Source organism: Curcuma longa, chromosome 9 (assembly GCF_044706935.1).
Source record: "Curcuma longa cultivar G26 ecotype Majalengka, Jawa Barat chromosome 9, ITB_CL_G26_1.1, whole genome shotgun sequence".
Lineage (NCBI taxonomy): Eukaryota > Viridiplantae > Streptophyta > Magnoliopsida > Zingiberales > Zingiberaceae > Curcuma > Curcuma longa.
In genome coordinates this window covers 10,125,188-10,141,140 of record NC_133869.1, presented here as the reverse complement: position 1 = coordinate 10,141,140, position 15,953 = coordinate 10,125,188, and the positions used below count along the sequence as shown (strand labels likewise).

The window sequence follows — 15,953 nt, the reverse complement described above, 5'->3', positions numbered from 1 at the left end:
GATTCGTTTTTGTTAGTTGTTGTTGTTGTTTTTAAAAGGGTGACTTTTTAATAAAATGATTATGAGGGGTTTATTTGGAAATTTTGCCCAAATTTTCTTCCCCTTCCCTCTGCCATTGGTTTGGGGTTTCCAAGTTCCTTCGCCGGCTTTGCTTCTTCCCTTCCCGCACTCCTGAAAAGAGATCTGGACGCCGTCCGGCGAGCTTCTCCAGGGATATAGGCCCCTCATCTTTCACGCCTGTCTTCTCCAGGAACCAACTTCGCCGAAACCCAAGCTTCGGTCAAGTAAGGGGACCTGACGCCGACGGCGTGCGGCGATGTCATCAGGGAGGCTGCGGAGGGGGAGGTGAAAGGACATGGCGAGGGGCGCGGCAGAGTGGGGGAGGGGCGGCGGCGGCAAGTGCTGCTGTTCCTTTAGGCGGATCACCTTCGTGATTTGCTGCGTTAATCTGGTCGCGTCGCTCCTCGTGATCCGTTGGTTATATACTTCGTTTTGCTTCTCTCTTTCGTCTGGGTTCAGCAGCAGTTCTCTCGCTGGTACGAAGATGACCCATTTTTTGTTTGTGATATGTGTGCTGACTTGTTTTCGCGATTTTACTGCGTTATTGTTGCGGGTTTTACTCCTTGGAAGTTTTGTAACCGCAGATCAGCTGAAGAGGATGGAAGAATCGATCCGGATTCGAAGAGAATTGGAGCCTTTGACCCTTGTTAGAGCAGTAAGCTCGCAGGCTTACATAGTATTTTAAATCACACGATCTGGGATCAAGAAATAGTGTTCAAACTTTTTTTTTTCTTACATTGGGCTCGAGTAGGCGAGGAAGCTAAAAAAGGAGTTCTCCAAAGAAGAGAAGAGAGGACTGAAGTTGACTCAACCAGTGAAGCAGAAATTGGCCCATGAAATTCTGCATAGGTTAGAAGGCGTTGACAATACTAACGTGACAGAGCAGCAAGGTTAGTCATCCTTTTGTTTGGATGTTGCTATTGATCATCTCTTTCTCTTATGTAATTTTTTGCCGAATTGTTCGTGCACGGACAACTAGATGGTTTGCTCGCTCAGGTTGAAATGTTATAGGACTGAAAAATTGACACTTTGCATTTAAAAGCATCCTAAAATTTGTATGGAAATCCTATGTCAGTCTGATTTTAGATAGGTCTAAGCTCATGGCTTGGTGGATTATCAGTATTTCTGATTTAGAAAATTTACCAAAACATAGTCTTCATTTTACCTGTGCTGTATGTGTAAAATGCTGGCTGGAAGGTTGTCTTTGGTTGGCATAGGTTACTCAACAACCACATTTCTTTCAGTAGCATAAACTTTCTTATTCTAATTAGAATCTCTTTGTTGTTTTATTAGAGCCATTTGTTTTCATGTTGCATATCCATAATGCGACCGATTTGGGACTACAAAAATAACTAATGTAGGCAACTTTTAGCTGACATTGACTTTTCCATTTGCAGTATCAACTGTTTCCAATTATGATAAGCACCTTAGTTATGAACAATTAATAGCTATTTAGCTTCTGGCAGTAATTAGTTAGGCACTTGGTTGCCTTACAATAATGATGTGGATTCTTGGTCAATGGCCATGGCACTCCATGTAATTTAAAAAACCTATGTAGGTAGCACACGATCAGACCCACTGCATAGTTCATTTGTAGTAGGTAAGGGCCCATGTGGAAGCATATGCAGTTAGTATTAAATTTAAAGAAATATTATTATTAATATCTAAAATATTTATCATTTTTGAAATAATTGTTTAAGGTAACACTTGCAAGTTACAAGCTACTAAATAGGCTAGCTTAGGACTCTATGTCAACTTGGCTTGGTTTGAATTAGTTCAAATGAAGTAAATATTTTTTTAATTGCATATGTAGTATCATATGCAGTATCGCTCTATGGCCATCTTCAATGTCCACCTAAGTGCCCGCTTATGCAGCTTAAAATGGGACTTTTAAAATTATGAAGTAAATAATAAGCAAATAACTTCAATCAATCAACTAATTTCCCACAGTCACTAAAGAACTGAGGGTTGGTGTTAAACTACATCCATGTTTTGCATCCTACATGAGAATTTAATTTTCAAGTACAAATTTTCTTTGAAATTAAACTTTAGCACCAAGAGTGTAACAGTTCGAGTTCCACACACTGATTGTTTTAATTTTGGAGCAGCTGCATTGAGTTTATGGCGTTTTCAGAAGCTTGAAGATATCAGAAAGGCAACAACTTTAAATTTAAGCATCTCTAATCAAGAAGCAAGTATGCTATGATTGCTTATGCATTTATGTTCTTTTGCTACCATTGTGATAGTTCCTAAAATCGCTTTTGTTGTTTATAGAAATGTTGAAACGAGCACTGAAGACTAATTGGCCTAGTTTGATGGAAGAAATTGGACTCTGGATGCCAACTAGTGTTATTAATAATGAGCATGATGATAAGCCAGAAAACGAACAGGATATTGGTAAATCTTTTTGTCTCCGAATTTTTTTATAAGTTAGTTTCTTCTTAACTACAACTGTTGGCATCTGTGTTTTTTCTTTAATTTTTTTAGTCAATAGTGGAAATCTACTAATTGATAGTTATGTTGTTTCCAAGTTATGATGGATAAGTCTAGTATATCATTTAGTCAATCTGGAACAACTAATTTAATGCTTTTTTACACGAAGAAATAATTCCTGGTCGACCAATGCCTCCTGAATGCCATGCTGAACTTCATACTGATTATGATGGAAGCGCTGTTCGATGGGGTCTTACCCACCATAAAGAAAGTGCAGCAGATTGTTGTCAGGCTTGCTTAGACCAGGCAAAACGTGCAAAGCCAGGAGAAATGAAGTGCAATATATGGGTTTACTGTCCGTCAGAATTTGGGTGCTATTCACCAGATATATACGAACACAAGCATCAAGAATGTTGGCTGAAGCAAGTATGACATTTTTTTTAATATATTTTTTACTTTCTGTGTATCTGCTAAATTATTTCACCACTGAATCTCAAATTCTTCCTCCAGTAATTACACAAATGACTCATCTTTTTTAATTATGAAGTCAGTTTAAATGGGGAGAGAAAAATGTAGGAAGCATTTCAGAAAGATGGGATTAATGTCATTCACCAAAATTATCATACCATATTCACACTAGCTAGGTATATTACTTGGACATTATTATGAGTCTTCAACATGGGTATGACTTTTGGTGTCCAACACATCATATTGTGAATTTTAGTGTTCATCCTACACAAAATAGTTATGATGAGAATTCTTAAGACCTGTATGACCAATATTCATCATCACTTATCTAATACTGATCGAGTGTTGAATATAGGGACTTAGGTCTTGTGTATCTACAACATGTCGACAACTCAAGAATTAATTTTGGAATGCTCTTCAGTTAAAAAGCAGTGACAATAATCAACATCTAATTAAGTATTTATATTTAGGTTATATTGCTAACTAACCATGAGTGCACTTTAGACAATCATGAAGCGCAATCAATATCTTGGCATTGATCATGAACAACTTCCAAATCTAACATGCTGCCTGTAAAAGTTACTATTAATATACTGCCCTTTAGTTTTATCATAATCTCCATATTCATGCCATAGCAATGTGTTCCAATTTTTTTGCTTCTCAAGCTTGGCAAGTGCACCTTAAGGTATTAAATTTAGCAACATTAGTTTATGTTCTGATATGTTATTGCCACTCATTTCCAATTCGATGATAAACATGACTTGTTGTTCGCCTTTCCACTAATCTCATATTTCATGTAGGACTAATCATTGTTGGATTAGCTTTAGTTCGTTGGCTTCTTTCTGCACTAAATTGCTTATTTCTCTGACAACAAGTCTCTTGCTTCTTGAGTAAATATATTTTCCTTTCTAATAATGAACTCTTGGTTGCTCCCTCTGATGAACTGACACATTATTGTAGTAGAGTTTTGCAGTTGGGACTAGTTTATGGTTTGGGTTAACACATATATAATCCCTTATCTTGATCGATCTATTATATCTTAATTATTAGTTGAAAAGCCCACTTTTGAATATAGATAGGAAGATTTAGTACATGTCGACTAACTGAGAAAAAGAGAAACTACATGTGCAAGGGATTTTATAACTTGGCTAAGTCATGTTCATACATTTCTTCTTTATACGATTTACAAGCTGTCTTCTTTCCCTAATGAGCATTCTTTCTACTTTGCCAAATGCAGGCGGTTAAACCTCAGTTGAACTTCAAAGACAAGTACTCGGAATCATACCGGAACGATCACCCAAATGCACCCATCGTCGTGCCATGGATGTCAGGCATTGTCAGCGCATAGCCTCGCGGAAAGAAGGATTTTGCCATTTCACAGAGTTGACTACATACGATGCGGCCGCGGCCGGGAACTTTTCGGAGTGATAGTGAGATTTCACATCTTTATTCTTTATATGCCCATGTAAATTTTAACAGTGGCATCTGATCTCGTTAGGGAATCAGTTCTTGGCTCCACACATCGTTTGTTGATTCCCCAAGCATTTTTGCGATTGATGTCATGGGTCTGATTGAGGAATTTTCAGGTTGGATTATGATCATGGTCACTTACATGTGTTTATGTAGCTTGTTAATCTCAACGATGATAGTTGGACAGCTGAATTAGACAATTGTGTTCCCAATATATTCATTTTATGGTGTGTTTAGATCGAATGAATAATTATTTTATTCCTTATAGTTATTCTTATAGTTATTGCAAAAATGACCATGAAATCTTGGGTCAGGTCGATCAATCAGCTGAATTAGACAGTCGTGTTCCCAATACCGATTGTAAAATTTCCAAACATTACATCATTGCCCAAAATAATTCAAATGAGGACAAACAGAATACAAAACCTCAAACATTGCACCCAATTGAACCAAACTAATTTTTTTTTCATTGATATGACAAAAGTAAGAAAAAAAAACCTTCAAAACTTTTCAGCCAATCGAGCACTGACAGTTCTAAGTTTGGAGTAGACCTTTCCTGCTGGTGATCCTAATATCAGACTGCAAAGAGAATCCCGAGCGATCTTTATGTTCAGGAAAGACCCCAGGATGTGGATCTTACTATCCGCAATCACAATCCGAGTTCTTGTAGAATTTTCGATAGCGAATTTAGTTTTGCCTCCTTTTCCCGACAGCCTGCCGATTGCTCGAGAAAGGTGCTCCCCTCGTAGGGTCTTCACGTCCTTGATCTCAAAGGTATCGACATACAGATCGTCCAGACGCAACAGAGCCATGGCGTCTGCAACGTCAAACCCAAGCATGAAAGCATGGACAAAGTCTGCACTCTTCTGCAAGTTACTAATGTCTGGAGTATCTGCTCTATTCTTGAGCTCCACCTTCTTTGTCTACAGAATATAAACAGCCCCAGTTAGTGATTTAAAGCCAAATTACAAATAACAAAAAAATTGAATGGAATCTCAAATATAGATTTTTTTACAGTAATTTCGCTAAAATCCTAAATCAAAATTGAACAATTCGACAATAGTTTTACATTTTATGGTACTCAGTCAATATCTGTAAGAGTATGTGTTTGATTAGAAGCTTTGTAGCTAAAAAAAGCATACATTTTACTCTGACAATTCAAGCCAATATGTGAACAGCAAAGTAGACCAAAGGAACACTAGGAAGAATCCAATAACAGAATATTATAAGAATCATATGTGAAAAAACATTATCTTAATATTATATATGAAGAATGTATCTCTAATAAAGTCTCTTCAGTGATCTCGTCTAAACTCTCCTTCAATCTAAATCATGCAAAAGGGCATGAGTCCTGAATTCCAAAGAAACTAGAAACTTAGTATTAATATTATCAGTGATTGTAGTTTCACTAATAGTGATTCAGTTAATTAAATTATGTAACTCTTTTTAACTAACAAATCAGCAAGGTTCTGTTTCCTTATCTAATGGAGACATACATAATAATTACCACAAATAATACATGTATGAAACTACCATTACCGGTCCTTAGCCGAAGCTGTAGAAATACAATGAGTGGAGGGCTTAGTTTATCAGGCTTCAGCAGTAAATACAAGCACCACAACATGGTGGGCATGGATATTCATAAGGAATATAAATAAGATGAATTACAATAACAACCAACAACAACTAAAGTTTTTATCTCACTAAGTGGATCGGCTATATGAATTCTACAAACACCACAAATAATACATGAGTCCTGAATTCCAAACAAACTAGAAACTTAGTAGTTTCACAAGTACAATATAGAAAAAAAAGTAATATTATCAGTGATTGTAGTTTCACTAATAGTGATTCAGTTAATTAAATTATGCAACTCTTTTTAACTAATAAATCAGCAAGGTTCTGTTTCCTTATCTAATGGACACATACATAATAATTACCACAAATAATACATGTATGAAACTACCATTACCGGTCCTTGGCCGGAGCTGTAGAAATACAATGAGTGGAGGGCTTAGTTTATCAGGCTTCAGCAGTAAATACAAGCACCACAACATGGTGGGCATGGATATTCTTAAGGAATATAAATAAGATGAATTACAATAACAACCAACAACAACTAAAGTTTTTATCTCACTAAGTGGATCGGCTATATGAATTCTCCTATGTCAAAGAGCTAGTGTCAAACAAAGGCAAATGTTAGTATGAATCCATCAAATAAGATGAACTAATGAGATAAAATATTAAAATAGAAGAGAAAGGGCACATCTACCCCCCTAATTGTGTCCAATAAAGCAAGACTAAAGAAGAATCACCCAATATATGACAAGAAACACTCTTCTCTAATGAACAGAGAAAAAGCTGATTGGATAAGTAATGGAATCAGTGGTCAGTACAAAGAAAAAGGTGATTCGGCTATTTCTCCAATTATCAATTTCCATGAAGAATTGATTAGTTTAAACAAAAAAATGGTACCTTGAATCGCACAATAACATTAGTGGAATTTATTGGATTGCTTGGATTAAGGTTTAAACAAAAAGAATTATTTTTGGGTCCAGCAAAACAGGGCTTCAGTTTCTTCAGTAGGGAATGATCCGCGATGGGCAAATCTAAACTCTACACTTTCTCAGATCACCAGAAACCTCCAATTCAAGTAAGACAAGATATGGAAAAGAAGCCGCTGATCAAACCTTGAGGTTCATCCTTATATCAATCTTCATCTGCTCATAGATAGGGGTGTAGATCTCCATCCAGCACCGTTTCAGCGGCGCGAAGCGGTGCTGCGGCACCGATACCTTCCGAAACTCAATCTTCCGGTCCGACATCTCATGCGGCTTCAGCGCCTTGAACTGCGGGCGAGGCGGGGCCGCGGAAGAGGCCGCGTTCTCTACCTCCATGCCTGATCCAACCACTGTCTTCGATTCCCCCACTTTCTCTACCTCCATGCCTTCGTCGCCGATGAACTGCAACCCGAGCAAAACCGGCGGCACAGCAACGAGAAAGGGCGGCACGGAGCAGACGGTGGGATATAAAAGACTCATCTAGGGCACTAATAATGGGCCGGAGTGGGCCTGATAGAAAAGATTAAGCGGATCGGATCTCAATCGTTATGGTAGATCCGAATTGTTCTTTTCAACGTTTAATCACTTTATACAACCAATGGAGCGGATCCTGGGTCCTAAACGGGTTTCAAGCTGTTAATTAAGCAGGCCGGATCTTCCATCCCACGGTCCGGCCCATCTGTGGCTTATAGGGAACGAGGAGAGACGCGTAGAGAGAGAGAGAGAGAGAGAGAGAGAGAGCACGAGCCCTTCCGAAAACCTCGCCGCTGCTGCTTCTCCTTCCGCCGGATTCGCTTCTCCAGCTACCGTCGATGGCGGAACTCATCGGCATCATTGCTGCTTGTTTATTCTCCACTTAGCTTCCTTCTTCAGCGCGGTTTCCCTCCGACGGCATGCTCCGCTCCGCTCTCCGCAGGTTAACCGTTCGCCCGGCGGTAGCCGTCTCAGATCCGACTCCCTTACTCCCTAGGTTAAGATCGCTTCGGTGTTTATTAGTACTTTAGTTCGATCTTCCTTGCCTATTATGTGTTCGCGTTGATTTCTACATCAAACGATGGTCTTATTTGACGCTGACTCCCCCCATTTATTCCATCCATATCCTCGTAGTATCGGACTTAGTTCTAGCGTGCCTACTTTGCACATGTTTTATGGAAGTTGTCCTTAGTAAGTTTGGGTTTTCAGCTATGGTATCTTATAAAATTAACTATTGATTTTTGATGTTCTTGGCAGTTATTCTACACTCTTGTAATTACCGTGGGAAGATGTGGTGGTGTTTCTCATTTAATAGATAAATGATTTGTAATCTTTGGTGTGGTAATCTTGAAAGGTTTAGAAATGTGTCAAATAAATTATTGGTAAAGGTCTCTAAACTTCGAAGTAGTTTCCAAGGTGTTTGGTTCAAATATTTGACACCACGGTGAGTTTATCCCTTCTCTTAAAAACATTTATTAAATGAAATAATGCATTGAAGGTTCTTGCTCATGCAGCATAAACTTACGAGTTTTGCAACTATTTCATGCTATCCGGTTGAGTATTCCTGATATATCACACTCCTTTTTCATGTGAGCTTAGCAGTACTGTAATTCTTGAGAGTTGATAAATTATGATTGCCAAATTAATTTTGTGAAGGGAGTATAGTTTTTATGCAAGGAAATCAAGATTAGAGGGAAACATGAATATTGTTTAATTTTGTAAAAATATTGAAAGAGGACTCTTCTAGCTGGATTGTGGAGGCCTAGGGAAATGGTTGTCTATAAATTGTAAATAATTGTGAGATGATTCCAGAGATAATGCAGCTTTGTTATACATGACCCAACAGTGACCATCACATTATGCAATAGTGACTACCATGTGCATTATAAATGTGCTTATCTATGCAATTTAGAGATGGAATTTAACAGCGATTGCCCTGACACGAACTGCAAAATCCTTGTTAAGTATAATGATCACTAACTTCACAATAAGGATATCACAGCCTCCTTCACAGAATTATCCTTGTTGTATCCATCTAAAGCCAAACGCTCAAGTCCACTGTCCTGAATATGTCGGGGAGGTTTGGGATCATGTCCAAGTACTGCTATCATAGTATCTTAAGCACAATGCCTTTCCCACTGGATTGGTGGCTCGGCAGAAAACAAACATTAGGCCATGTATGTGGCATACATAACTTGAAAGTTTATTGATTATTAATACATCTGTCATGCCCTGGTGCAAACAAAGTTAGTCGATTTGATGATACCATGATGTCTCATTCAAGTAAATATATAGCCATAGGAATGAAGAGACTGCAAATATTCAATGTTTCAATTTTTTTTAAAAAAAAATGAACTGGGAAGGAAAATTGATGCTAAATTGTGCAACTTATGAAAGTCAGTATCAGTTTTTTTTATGATGTATAAGCATGTCAGATGCCCTTTTAATAGCTTGTGCAGAGATGTTTCTATTAGAGAAAAATCTATGCCAGAACTAGCATGCTTCTTAGTTACAAGATAGCAAAATGTTAAAAACAAATGTCTATTTAGGAGTTTGTTTGTATTTATTTTCCTTAGGAACGTCCATATACATGTATATATGTATGTTCCATCATAAATTTGGAAATTATAATTGTACATTTTTCGTGTAGGCTTTATCATTCTCGTTGCTTCCAATCTCGCTGGTACAGTAATGGATCAAACTACAGGGATCAGAAGTTACAAAATCGAGTTTTAGAAGATAGTGAACACTTGCATTCTCGGTCATGGAGCACTTATGCTATTGTATGCTGACAGAAAAGTATCAATTTATTCATTGTGATTGTTATTGAATACGTTTATTGCCTAAACCATTCTTTTGAAATCTCTTCAATCGATATTCTCATGACTAAATTTTTTTATTGGATTTCTCACAGCCTGCAGCTGTATTATTGATTGCTGGTACAGGCCTGTACGTTCACTATAATGATGAAAAACGAGCAATTTTAAAAGGTGTGGATCTTTTTGTTATTAAGTCTCTTGATATACACTGACAGATGTTTATTGCTTGTGAGATGGGTGTCTATTTTTACGCATCCAATATAATGTGAACAAATTGATATGAAGTCTAATTGTTTTCACACATAAGCCTTAACCTCTCAATTAGTTTGTTAGTTTGTTGAGATGTCTCTGAGCAATACATCAAGAATTTATCGCTCACAGACCTTGAATAAATTTGTGAAACATAATTGTTCAATTAAAGACAATTATATATCTGATAGCTGCAGAATCAGTGGTGTTTTTATTATATTGCCTGCCATTAGCAAAACTGAAATGTTAGGATCTTTCATGCTGTATAATTATTGTCCTAGTTGATAGTAAATAGTCACATAAGCTGGACGTACACTGTAAACAGTTTGCTGATTGCTTTAATCAATAAAAAAAATGCTTAGGTAACTTCTATCATACCAAGTAACGAACTGGAGTTGCATTATGCATGTGAGGTGAAGAGTGAGAACTAATTCCAAAAGGTATTACTTATGATAGAGTACTAATTACAATCCTCTTTACAATAATTGAGGATAATTAGAATTCATAGTGAGGAAAGATAGAGGATGACTGAGAAAATATTTTGTGGGCACTTAATTTAACTACTGGGATTGTGCTAAACAGGAAAAGAAGAAAATATGCAAGCAGACAATCCCAAAGAAAGGAGCATTTCATCTGCTTCTTGTTTTTCTTTTCTTTTCATTTTTCCCATTATTTCATATAAGCCATTTTGACTATTTAATTGTAACTTGACCGTTTGCAATCTTTTCCAGGTTCAGAACAAAGTATTAGTTATGGGAGGAATAATAACAATAGACCAGCTATTGGTGGACCATTCAAGCTGTTCGATACTGAAAATAACACTGTAACTGAGTCAACCTTCCGTGGAAACTGGGTACTGATGTACTTTGGGTACACTTCATCACCTGATGCTGGTCCAAGAGAAGTTAAAAAGATGGCTGACGTTATGAAAATACTAGGTGATATTTTCTGGCAAATCTTTTGGGTTACCTTTAAACCATATTTTAAAACTACTTTTAGTTGTAAGATAACTTCATCATACTTAAATCTTCTTTATGGTGCAAATAAAGATTATAATATGCACATGCATAAATGGTAATCTGTACAGTGCCTAGAAGACTTATTCTTTAACATAGAAGATTATTGATCGACTCTTCATTGAAAAACTGCGTTTAACAGACTACAGTTACAATTTTAAGATCACACCGATTTTTATCACCATCGATCCTCAACGCGATACCCCTGCTCAACTTGAGGCTTATCTGAAAGGTTGGTATCGGCAGCTGGCATACCTTTTTCTGTTTAATATCAAAAGCCATGCCATTTCTGCTCTAGTTCTTACTTCAGTTTTTATTCCCAGAATTTGATCCTAGGATCATAGGACTGACAGGTCCTGTATCTGCTGTGAGACAGACAGCACAGGAGTTTCGCGTATACTTCAAGAAGGTCGACGAAGAAGGCCAAGATTATCTTGTTGAATCGTCGAATAACATGTAATGCTTCTAAAACTGATCTTGCTTAAAGCTAAGCATGCAGTGATGATATGGCTTTTGCTGCAACTCAGGTACCTGTTAGATCCTAATATGGAGATGGTTAGATTCTTTGGAGCAGAGTATGATCCACAACAATTGGCTGATACCATAATCATGGAGGTAAACAAAGGTTCAAGATGAACAAAACAGCTAACTGAGGTAAACCTTTGTTGTTATGAATAAACAGATACAAAAGCCCTCTAGAATTTCCATTTTTTATTGATTTTCCTCAAACTTTAACTGTGAATCATTTCAATTGGCTGATTCTTACACCTGCATTGTAAGAATTTCTACAAAAAAAAAAAAGTAAAAAGTTTTTTTTTAAATAATGATTTATGTTTAACTACGTCCCTTTCAAATTATTCTCTTTTTAGAATTTTTCTGTCACAATATCAGGCTTGTTGCGCCAATAATTGGTCACCTCTCATTCTTCTCCTCCGCGGTGAGAATTAGCGACTGTTTCGCTTCCTCCCAAATTGATTTAGTGGAGAAAAAGAGAGGAGGAATTGAGGTAAGCCGGTAGCATGTGGTGCCCTTTGTTTCACAAGGCAAAATCAATTATTTTCTTATTTTTATTACTTCTAGTATATTAAATTGTTATGTGTAGTTCTTATATTGTAACAATTTGAGTTAAAAAACTAATAATTTTTATCCAAATTATTATAATAATATTGATAAAATAATTATTATGTTTATCCACTCTTCTCTCGTCCAAGTAAACATAAGCTTTTTTTTAATTAATAGGGAATCAGGTTAGGGGGTTTGATCACTCAAAAAGAGGGTCAAACTAAGCTATTTACAAGGTTTCAATTGATATTGGAGTGAATTTTAAACCATATTCTATGAAGTTAATGAGAATCAAACAGCAATTTAATTGAAATTTACTGAAAGTTAGTTTCTTATAGTCAAGATAAGTTTTACTAAAATATAGGAGGCAAAGTAAAGAAAACATGATAATGTTTTCAAACTGTGAGGGCAATCGGGGAAATATAAATATTTTTTAGAGTCAATTGAAAGTTTTTAGATTTTATTTTATGTAAGATCGTACTAAATGAGCTCTATTGAGCACGATTATTTTTTTTCTGAATTTTGAAGTACCTTTTGACGTGACGTAATAAATAAATGTGTTCTTTGATTAAAATTTTGAATGTTGACGTACCTTTTGATAAATAGTCATAATATATGCATATTTATATTTGATAATTTAAGTATCTTAGTTTTGATGAATAAATTTAAATATATATATATATATATATATATATATAATTTAAGTATCTTTTTGATTACTTTGGGTTTTAATTTTTTGAATCAATTAATTTTGGGATGATGGGTTTGATTTCACGAAAGTTTTTGATCGACTTTCAAGATAAATTTAAATAGTGCTCATTGTTGGACATCGATGATAAGATCTTTACAATTTATCTTTCGTTAAACTTTTACTTTTGGGATATAATTGAGTTGGTTATGATATAGTAGGGTTGTTGAAGTGAATAAAGATCAAATCTTGACGAAGTCGAGCTAATGTTCTCCTTCATCATAGTTAATTGTAGCTTTTCCATTTATCTTTTCACTGATAATTATGAAATTGATCGTATAATGTTGTTGGATTGACTGAATCTATTTTTTTTTATTAAAATAATATTTTATCGAGTAATCAATTATGACCCACTAGGGAATTTGAATCATGGTGTTTTTCTCACTAAAGAACATAATTTTACACTAATTGAGATTCCATCCATGATATTCTTCACTGGGAGGCACTTAGACTTTTTTTTTTATTGTAGTACATCCATGGTGAGTATAAATTGCTGTATTATAATAATAGATAAAGGTTAAATGATGAGAGCTCGGTATTTTGCAGATTTAAAATTACGAGGGTATTTTGTAAAATAAATAAAGATAAAGGGGGTACACGACATTTCTTCTTATTCATTCCCATGACCGCTCTCTCTCTCGGCGGTCATCTCACCTCCGTTTCTTCCGGTCACCGCTTTGCTTTCTCTGCGCTTTATCATTTGCCTCTCTTTCTCGCTACTCGAGAGAGGGAGGAAGCTCGAAGCCTCGAAGGATGCCGAGGCTGATAAGGAAGCGGCCTCGGCCTCGGTCTCCGATGCGTCGGACCACCAGCATGACGGAGTTCGCTGCCGACGGAGAGGCCCCGCGGCCGGTGAGCGGAGACAGCCAGAGAGGCCATCCCCACCTCCTCCAGGACCACTCTAATCATCGGCAGGCGGAGGAAGCGGATCCTGCCGTGGCGGCGTCGCAATTGAGGACCCTCGGCGGAGGAGTCTCAGTGGGCGCTGACTGGATCGAGGCTGGTCAAAACGCTGGGGGCGTGGCTCCGCCGGGCGGCGGCGGCGGAGGACGTGGGAGGCGGAGGAACTCCGGTGGCTTCGAGGTGGCTCAGACCGCGTCATTCTTCATGGCCTGCGGCCTCTGCAGGCGCCGCCTCGGCCCCGGACGCGACACCTTCATGTACAGGTATTTCTCCACCGAAAAGGAGAGGATCTTCTTTGATTCGGATGCTTCGTCATCTCTTGTCCTTTTGATTCATTATCATTTTCTTTCCACCCTCAATTTCATTCCAAAAAACTGATTTCCATTCCGCTCTTACAATTGTTTGATTCACCTCTATAGGAAATCATGGAGATGGTTGAATGCTCACATACTGATCTTAAATAAACCTGTTTCTTTACCTTTCTGATGACTGGAAGTGTGCAGGAATTCGAATTCATCTTTATGCCTACTCTTGAATTGTTCATGCAAAATGTTGAAGACTTCAATTGCTTGTCAAGCCTATTTCTTCCTAAAGTATACTTCAAATCTTTGTGCAACCTCAGGATAGTTGTAATCATTTCGTGCTAATCTTCTGCATCTTTTGTGATCAAACTCTTTAATCAGAACTATGGATGAATATGAAGAAATTTATCAGTGGTGTTGCTAGTTTAAGGTCACTTTGCAAGTACACATATATGTTGGATGAACATTTAAATTGCCTTTGCACAGAACTTTCTTGGATCCTAGCTTTTTGATTAGATTGCTTTGGTGAAACAGATTCTGTCATTATTGCTGGATTTTTTATGCTTTGTGCTCATCTAGGAAAATCTTAGACAATTAATTGGTATTGCATCATTCTTCACAGGGGTGATACTGCCTTCTGTAGCCTCGAGTGCAGGCAACAACACATAAACCAAGTCGAGATCAATGAGAAATGCTCTCCATGAAGGATGCTCAAGCAACCAAAACGACTGAGAAATCCGACAATGGTGAATCTATTGCAGCTGCCTAGTTCCAACATTGGTAGCTAATGTGTTATAAATCCTACAAAACAAGGTACATGTAGCTGTAGCTGGATTATTCTGCAGTTTTCCCGCATAATTTTCAGTCGGTAGAACATATTATGTGAACCTTATGCTAATTATTGTGCACCATCTTTTCTTTTCGTTATCGAAGGGATATAGAAAACAATGTGCTGCATATTTCTAGAAGAATATGTTCTGTGAATATAGATGCAAAGTAATGGCAAAACCTATCTATGTTCGATCCTCATGTGAAGTGTTACAGCACCATATATTCTTCGCCCGCTTTATGCTCTCTCTTCTTTTGTCCACAATCTCCAAACCAAATCTGTTCTTGGTGATCATATGACTCATGTGATTCTTGCAAGCACTTTTGATCTTATTCCAAACTTCTTCTAAAGGTTCGACTGACTCTTTCCTACATCAAACCTGTGGATGGTCTCGATAAACCATTTAGTTTTAGGATTGTAGCCACTGATCACAGTTGACTTGATGGTTCAGATGGTTGACCACACAAATTATTTAGGCCTTGTTTCCTGGTATTGCTACTTGTTTATGGCTTGTGATTAGTTCACAAAACATGAAAATTAGTTTAGTCTTGTCCTTGAATTTGCTAAAGGAAAGATCTTTTGCAGAGTTAAAAAGGTGCAAATGTTATGAAAACCATTGTCGACCTTGTTTCTTTGAAAACACTGGATTGGAGAGATTGTTTCAAACTCTCCTCGCCTAATTGTGCTTTGGATTAAATGAGTAAAGGGAGGGAAAGGTGAGAAATGAAGGCATTGAGTCACTCCAACCAAGCTCTCTGAGTCCAATGGTGTAGTGTTTTAGGGTTTAGGGTTTTGTTGCACTTGCTTGTTCATTGAAAAGGATGGGCAAGGATGCAAAGTTAGAGCCTTTTAGTTATGACATCCTATTTTTCCAATTTAACTTTAAATTTTATTTGTCCTTGTTGATTATTAAGTTTATTTTAAAAATAATTTAATGTATTATTATTGATGTTATTGTTTTAGGCATCCTTCTCTATCAAGCTTTGTTATATCCACTCATTGATCTAGAGGTTGTTTGTGATTCGACTTGGCTCGGTCTACCAATTGGGTCACGCAAAGG

At 37.1% G+C, this 15,953-nt stretch overlaps 4 protein-coding genes across 5 annotated transcripts; 3 read left to right on the top strand and 1 right to left on the bottom strand.

Annotated features, from left to right (window-relative positions):
* The first annotated feature begins 119 nt into the window (after positions 1-119).
* Positions 120-4,645, top strand: LOC141834875 (uncharacterized). The gene is made up of 7 exons (XM_074722263.1): positions 120-536; positions 645-715; positions 812-950; positions 2,169-2,255; positions 2,335-2,457; positions 2,663-2,919; positions 4,199-4,645. The coding sequence occupies exons 1-7, from the start codon at positions 356-358 to the stop codon at positions 4,307-4,309; spliced, it is 969 nt and encodes a 322-aa protein (XP_074578364.1). The 5' UTR covers positions 120-355; the 3' UTR covers positions 4,310-4,645.
* Positions 4,646-4,875: 230 nt separating this feature from the next.
* Positions 4,876-7,434, bottom strand: LOC141835211 (uncharacterized). Its single transcript, XM_074722642.1, has 2 exons — positions 7,122-7,434; positions 4,876-5,354 (listed from the first exon to the last, which is right to left on the bottom strand). Exons 1-2 carry the CDS (start codon positions 7,374-7,376, stop codon positions 4,932-4,934), a joined length of 678 nt encoding a protein of 225 aa, XP_074578743.1. The 5' UTR covers positions 7,377-7,434; the 3' UTR covers positions 4,876-4,931.
* Positions 7,435-7,726: 292 nt separating this feature from the next.
* On the top strand, positions 7,727-12,093 carry LOC141835298 (protein SCO1 homolog 2, mitochondrial). Of its 2 annotated transcripts, XM_074722736.1 has the most exons (8): positions 7,727-7,962; positions 9,616-9,748; positions 9,880-9,955; positions 10,765-10,971; positions 11,192-11,281; positions 11,373-11,505; positions 11,577-11,703; positions 11,941-12,093. In XM_074722736.1, the coding sequence occupies exons 1-7, from the start codon at positions 7,886-7,888 to the stop codon at positions 11,683-11,685; spliced, it is 825 nt and encodes a 274-aa protein (XP_074578837.1). In that variant the 5' UTR covers positions 7,727-7,885; the 3' UTR covers positions 11,686-11,703; positions 11,941-12,093. The 2 variants fall into 2 exon arrangements, with proteins under 2 accessions (XP_074578837.1, XP_074578836.1); XM_074722735.1 differs by lacking the exon at positions 11,941-12,093 and having other exon boundaries at positions 11,577-11,814.
* A 1,442-nt stretch (positions 12,094-13,535) lies between these two features.
* LOC141835266 (FCS-Like Zinc finger 6-like) lies at positions 13,536-15,048 on the top strand. Its single transcript, XM_074722700.1, has 2 exons — positions 13,536-14,025; positions 14,687-15,048. The coding sequence occupies exons 1-2, from the start codon at positions 13,613-13,615 to the stop codon at positions 14,766-14,768; spliced, it is 495 nt and encodes a 164-aa protein (XP_074578801.1). The 5' UTR covers positions 13,536-13,612; the 3' UTR covers positions 14,769-15,048.
* The last annotated feature ends 905 nt before the right edge of the window (positions 15,049-15,953 follow it).

Excerpts from the sequence above, each read along its gene's own strand:
- LOC141835298 (XM_074722736.1), top strand. The coding sequence starts at position 7,886 with ATGCTCCGCTCCGCTCTCCGCAGGTTAACCGTTCGCCCGGCGGTAGCC. Across the intron at positions 7,963-9,615 it reads CCGACTCCCTTACTCCCTAG|GCTTTATCATTCTCGTTGCT; the intron begins GTTAAGATCGCT and ends TTTTTCGTGTAG. Across the intron at positions 11,506-11,576 it reads GTTGAATCGTCGAATAACAT|GTACCTGTTAGATCCTAATA; the intron begins GTAATGCTTCTA and ends GCTGCAACTCAG.
- LOC141835266 (XM_074722700.1), top strand. The coding sequence starts at position 13,613 with ATGCCGAGGCTGATAAGGAAGCGGCCTCGGCCTCGGTCTCCGATGCGT. Across the intron at positions 14,026-14,686 it reads CGCGACACCTTCATGTACAG|GGGTGATACTGCCTTCTGTA; the intron begins GTATTTCTCCAC and ends CATTCTTCACAG.
- LOC141835211 (XM_074722642.1), bottom strand. The coding sequence starts at position 7,376 with ATGGAGGTAGAGAAAGTGGGGGAATCGAAGACAGTGGTTGGATCAGGC. Across the intron at positions 5,355-7,121 it reads ATATAAGGATGAACCTCAAG|ACAAAGAAGGTGGAGCTCAA; the intron begins GTTTGATCAGCG and ends TATATTCTGTAG.
- LOC141834875 (XM_074722263.1), top strand. The coding sequence starts at position 356 with ATGGCGAGGGGCGCGGCAGAGTGGGGGAGGGGCGGCGGCGGCAAGTGC. Across the intron at positions 537-644 it reads CAGCAGCAGTTCTCTCGCTG|ATCAGCTGAAGAGGATGGAA; the intron begins GTACGAAGATGA and ends TTGTAACCGCAG. Across the intron at positions 951-2,168 it reads TAACGTGACAGAGCAGCAAG|CTGCATTGAGTTTATGGCGT; the intron begins GTTAGTCATCCT and ends ATTTTGGAGCAG.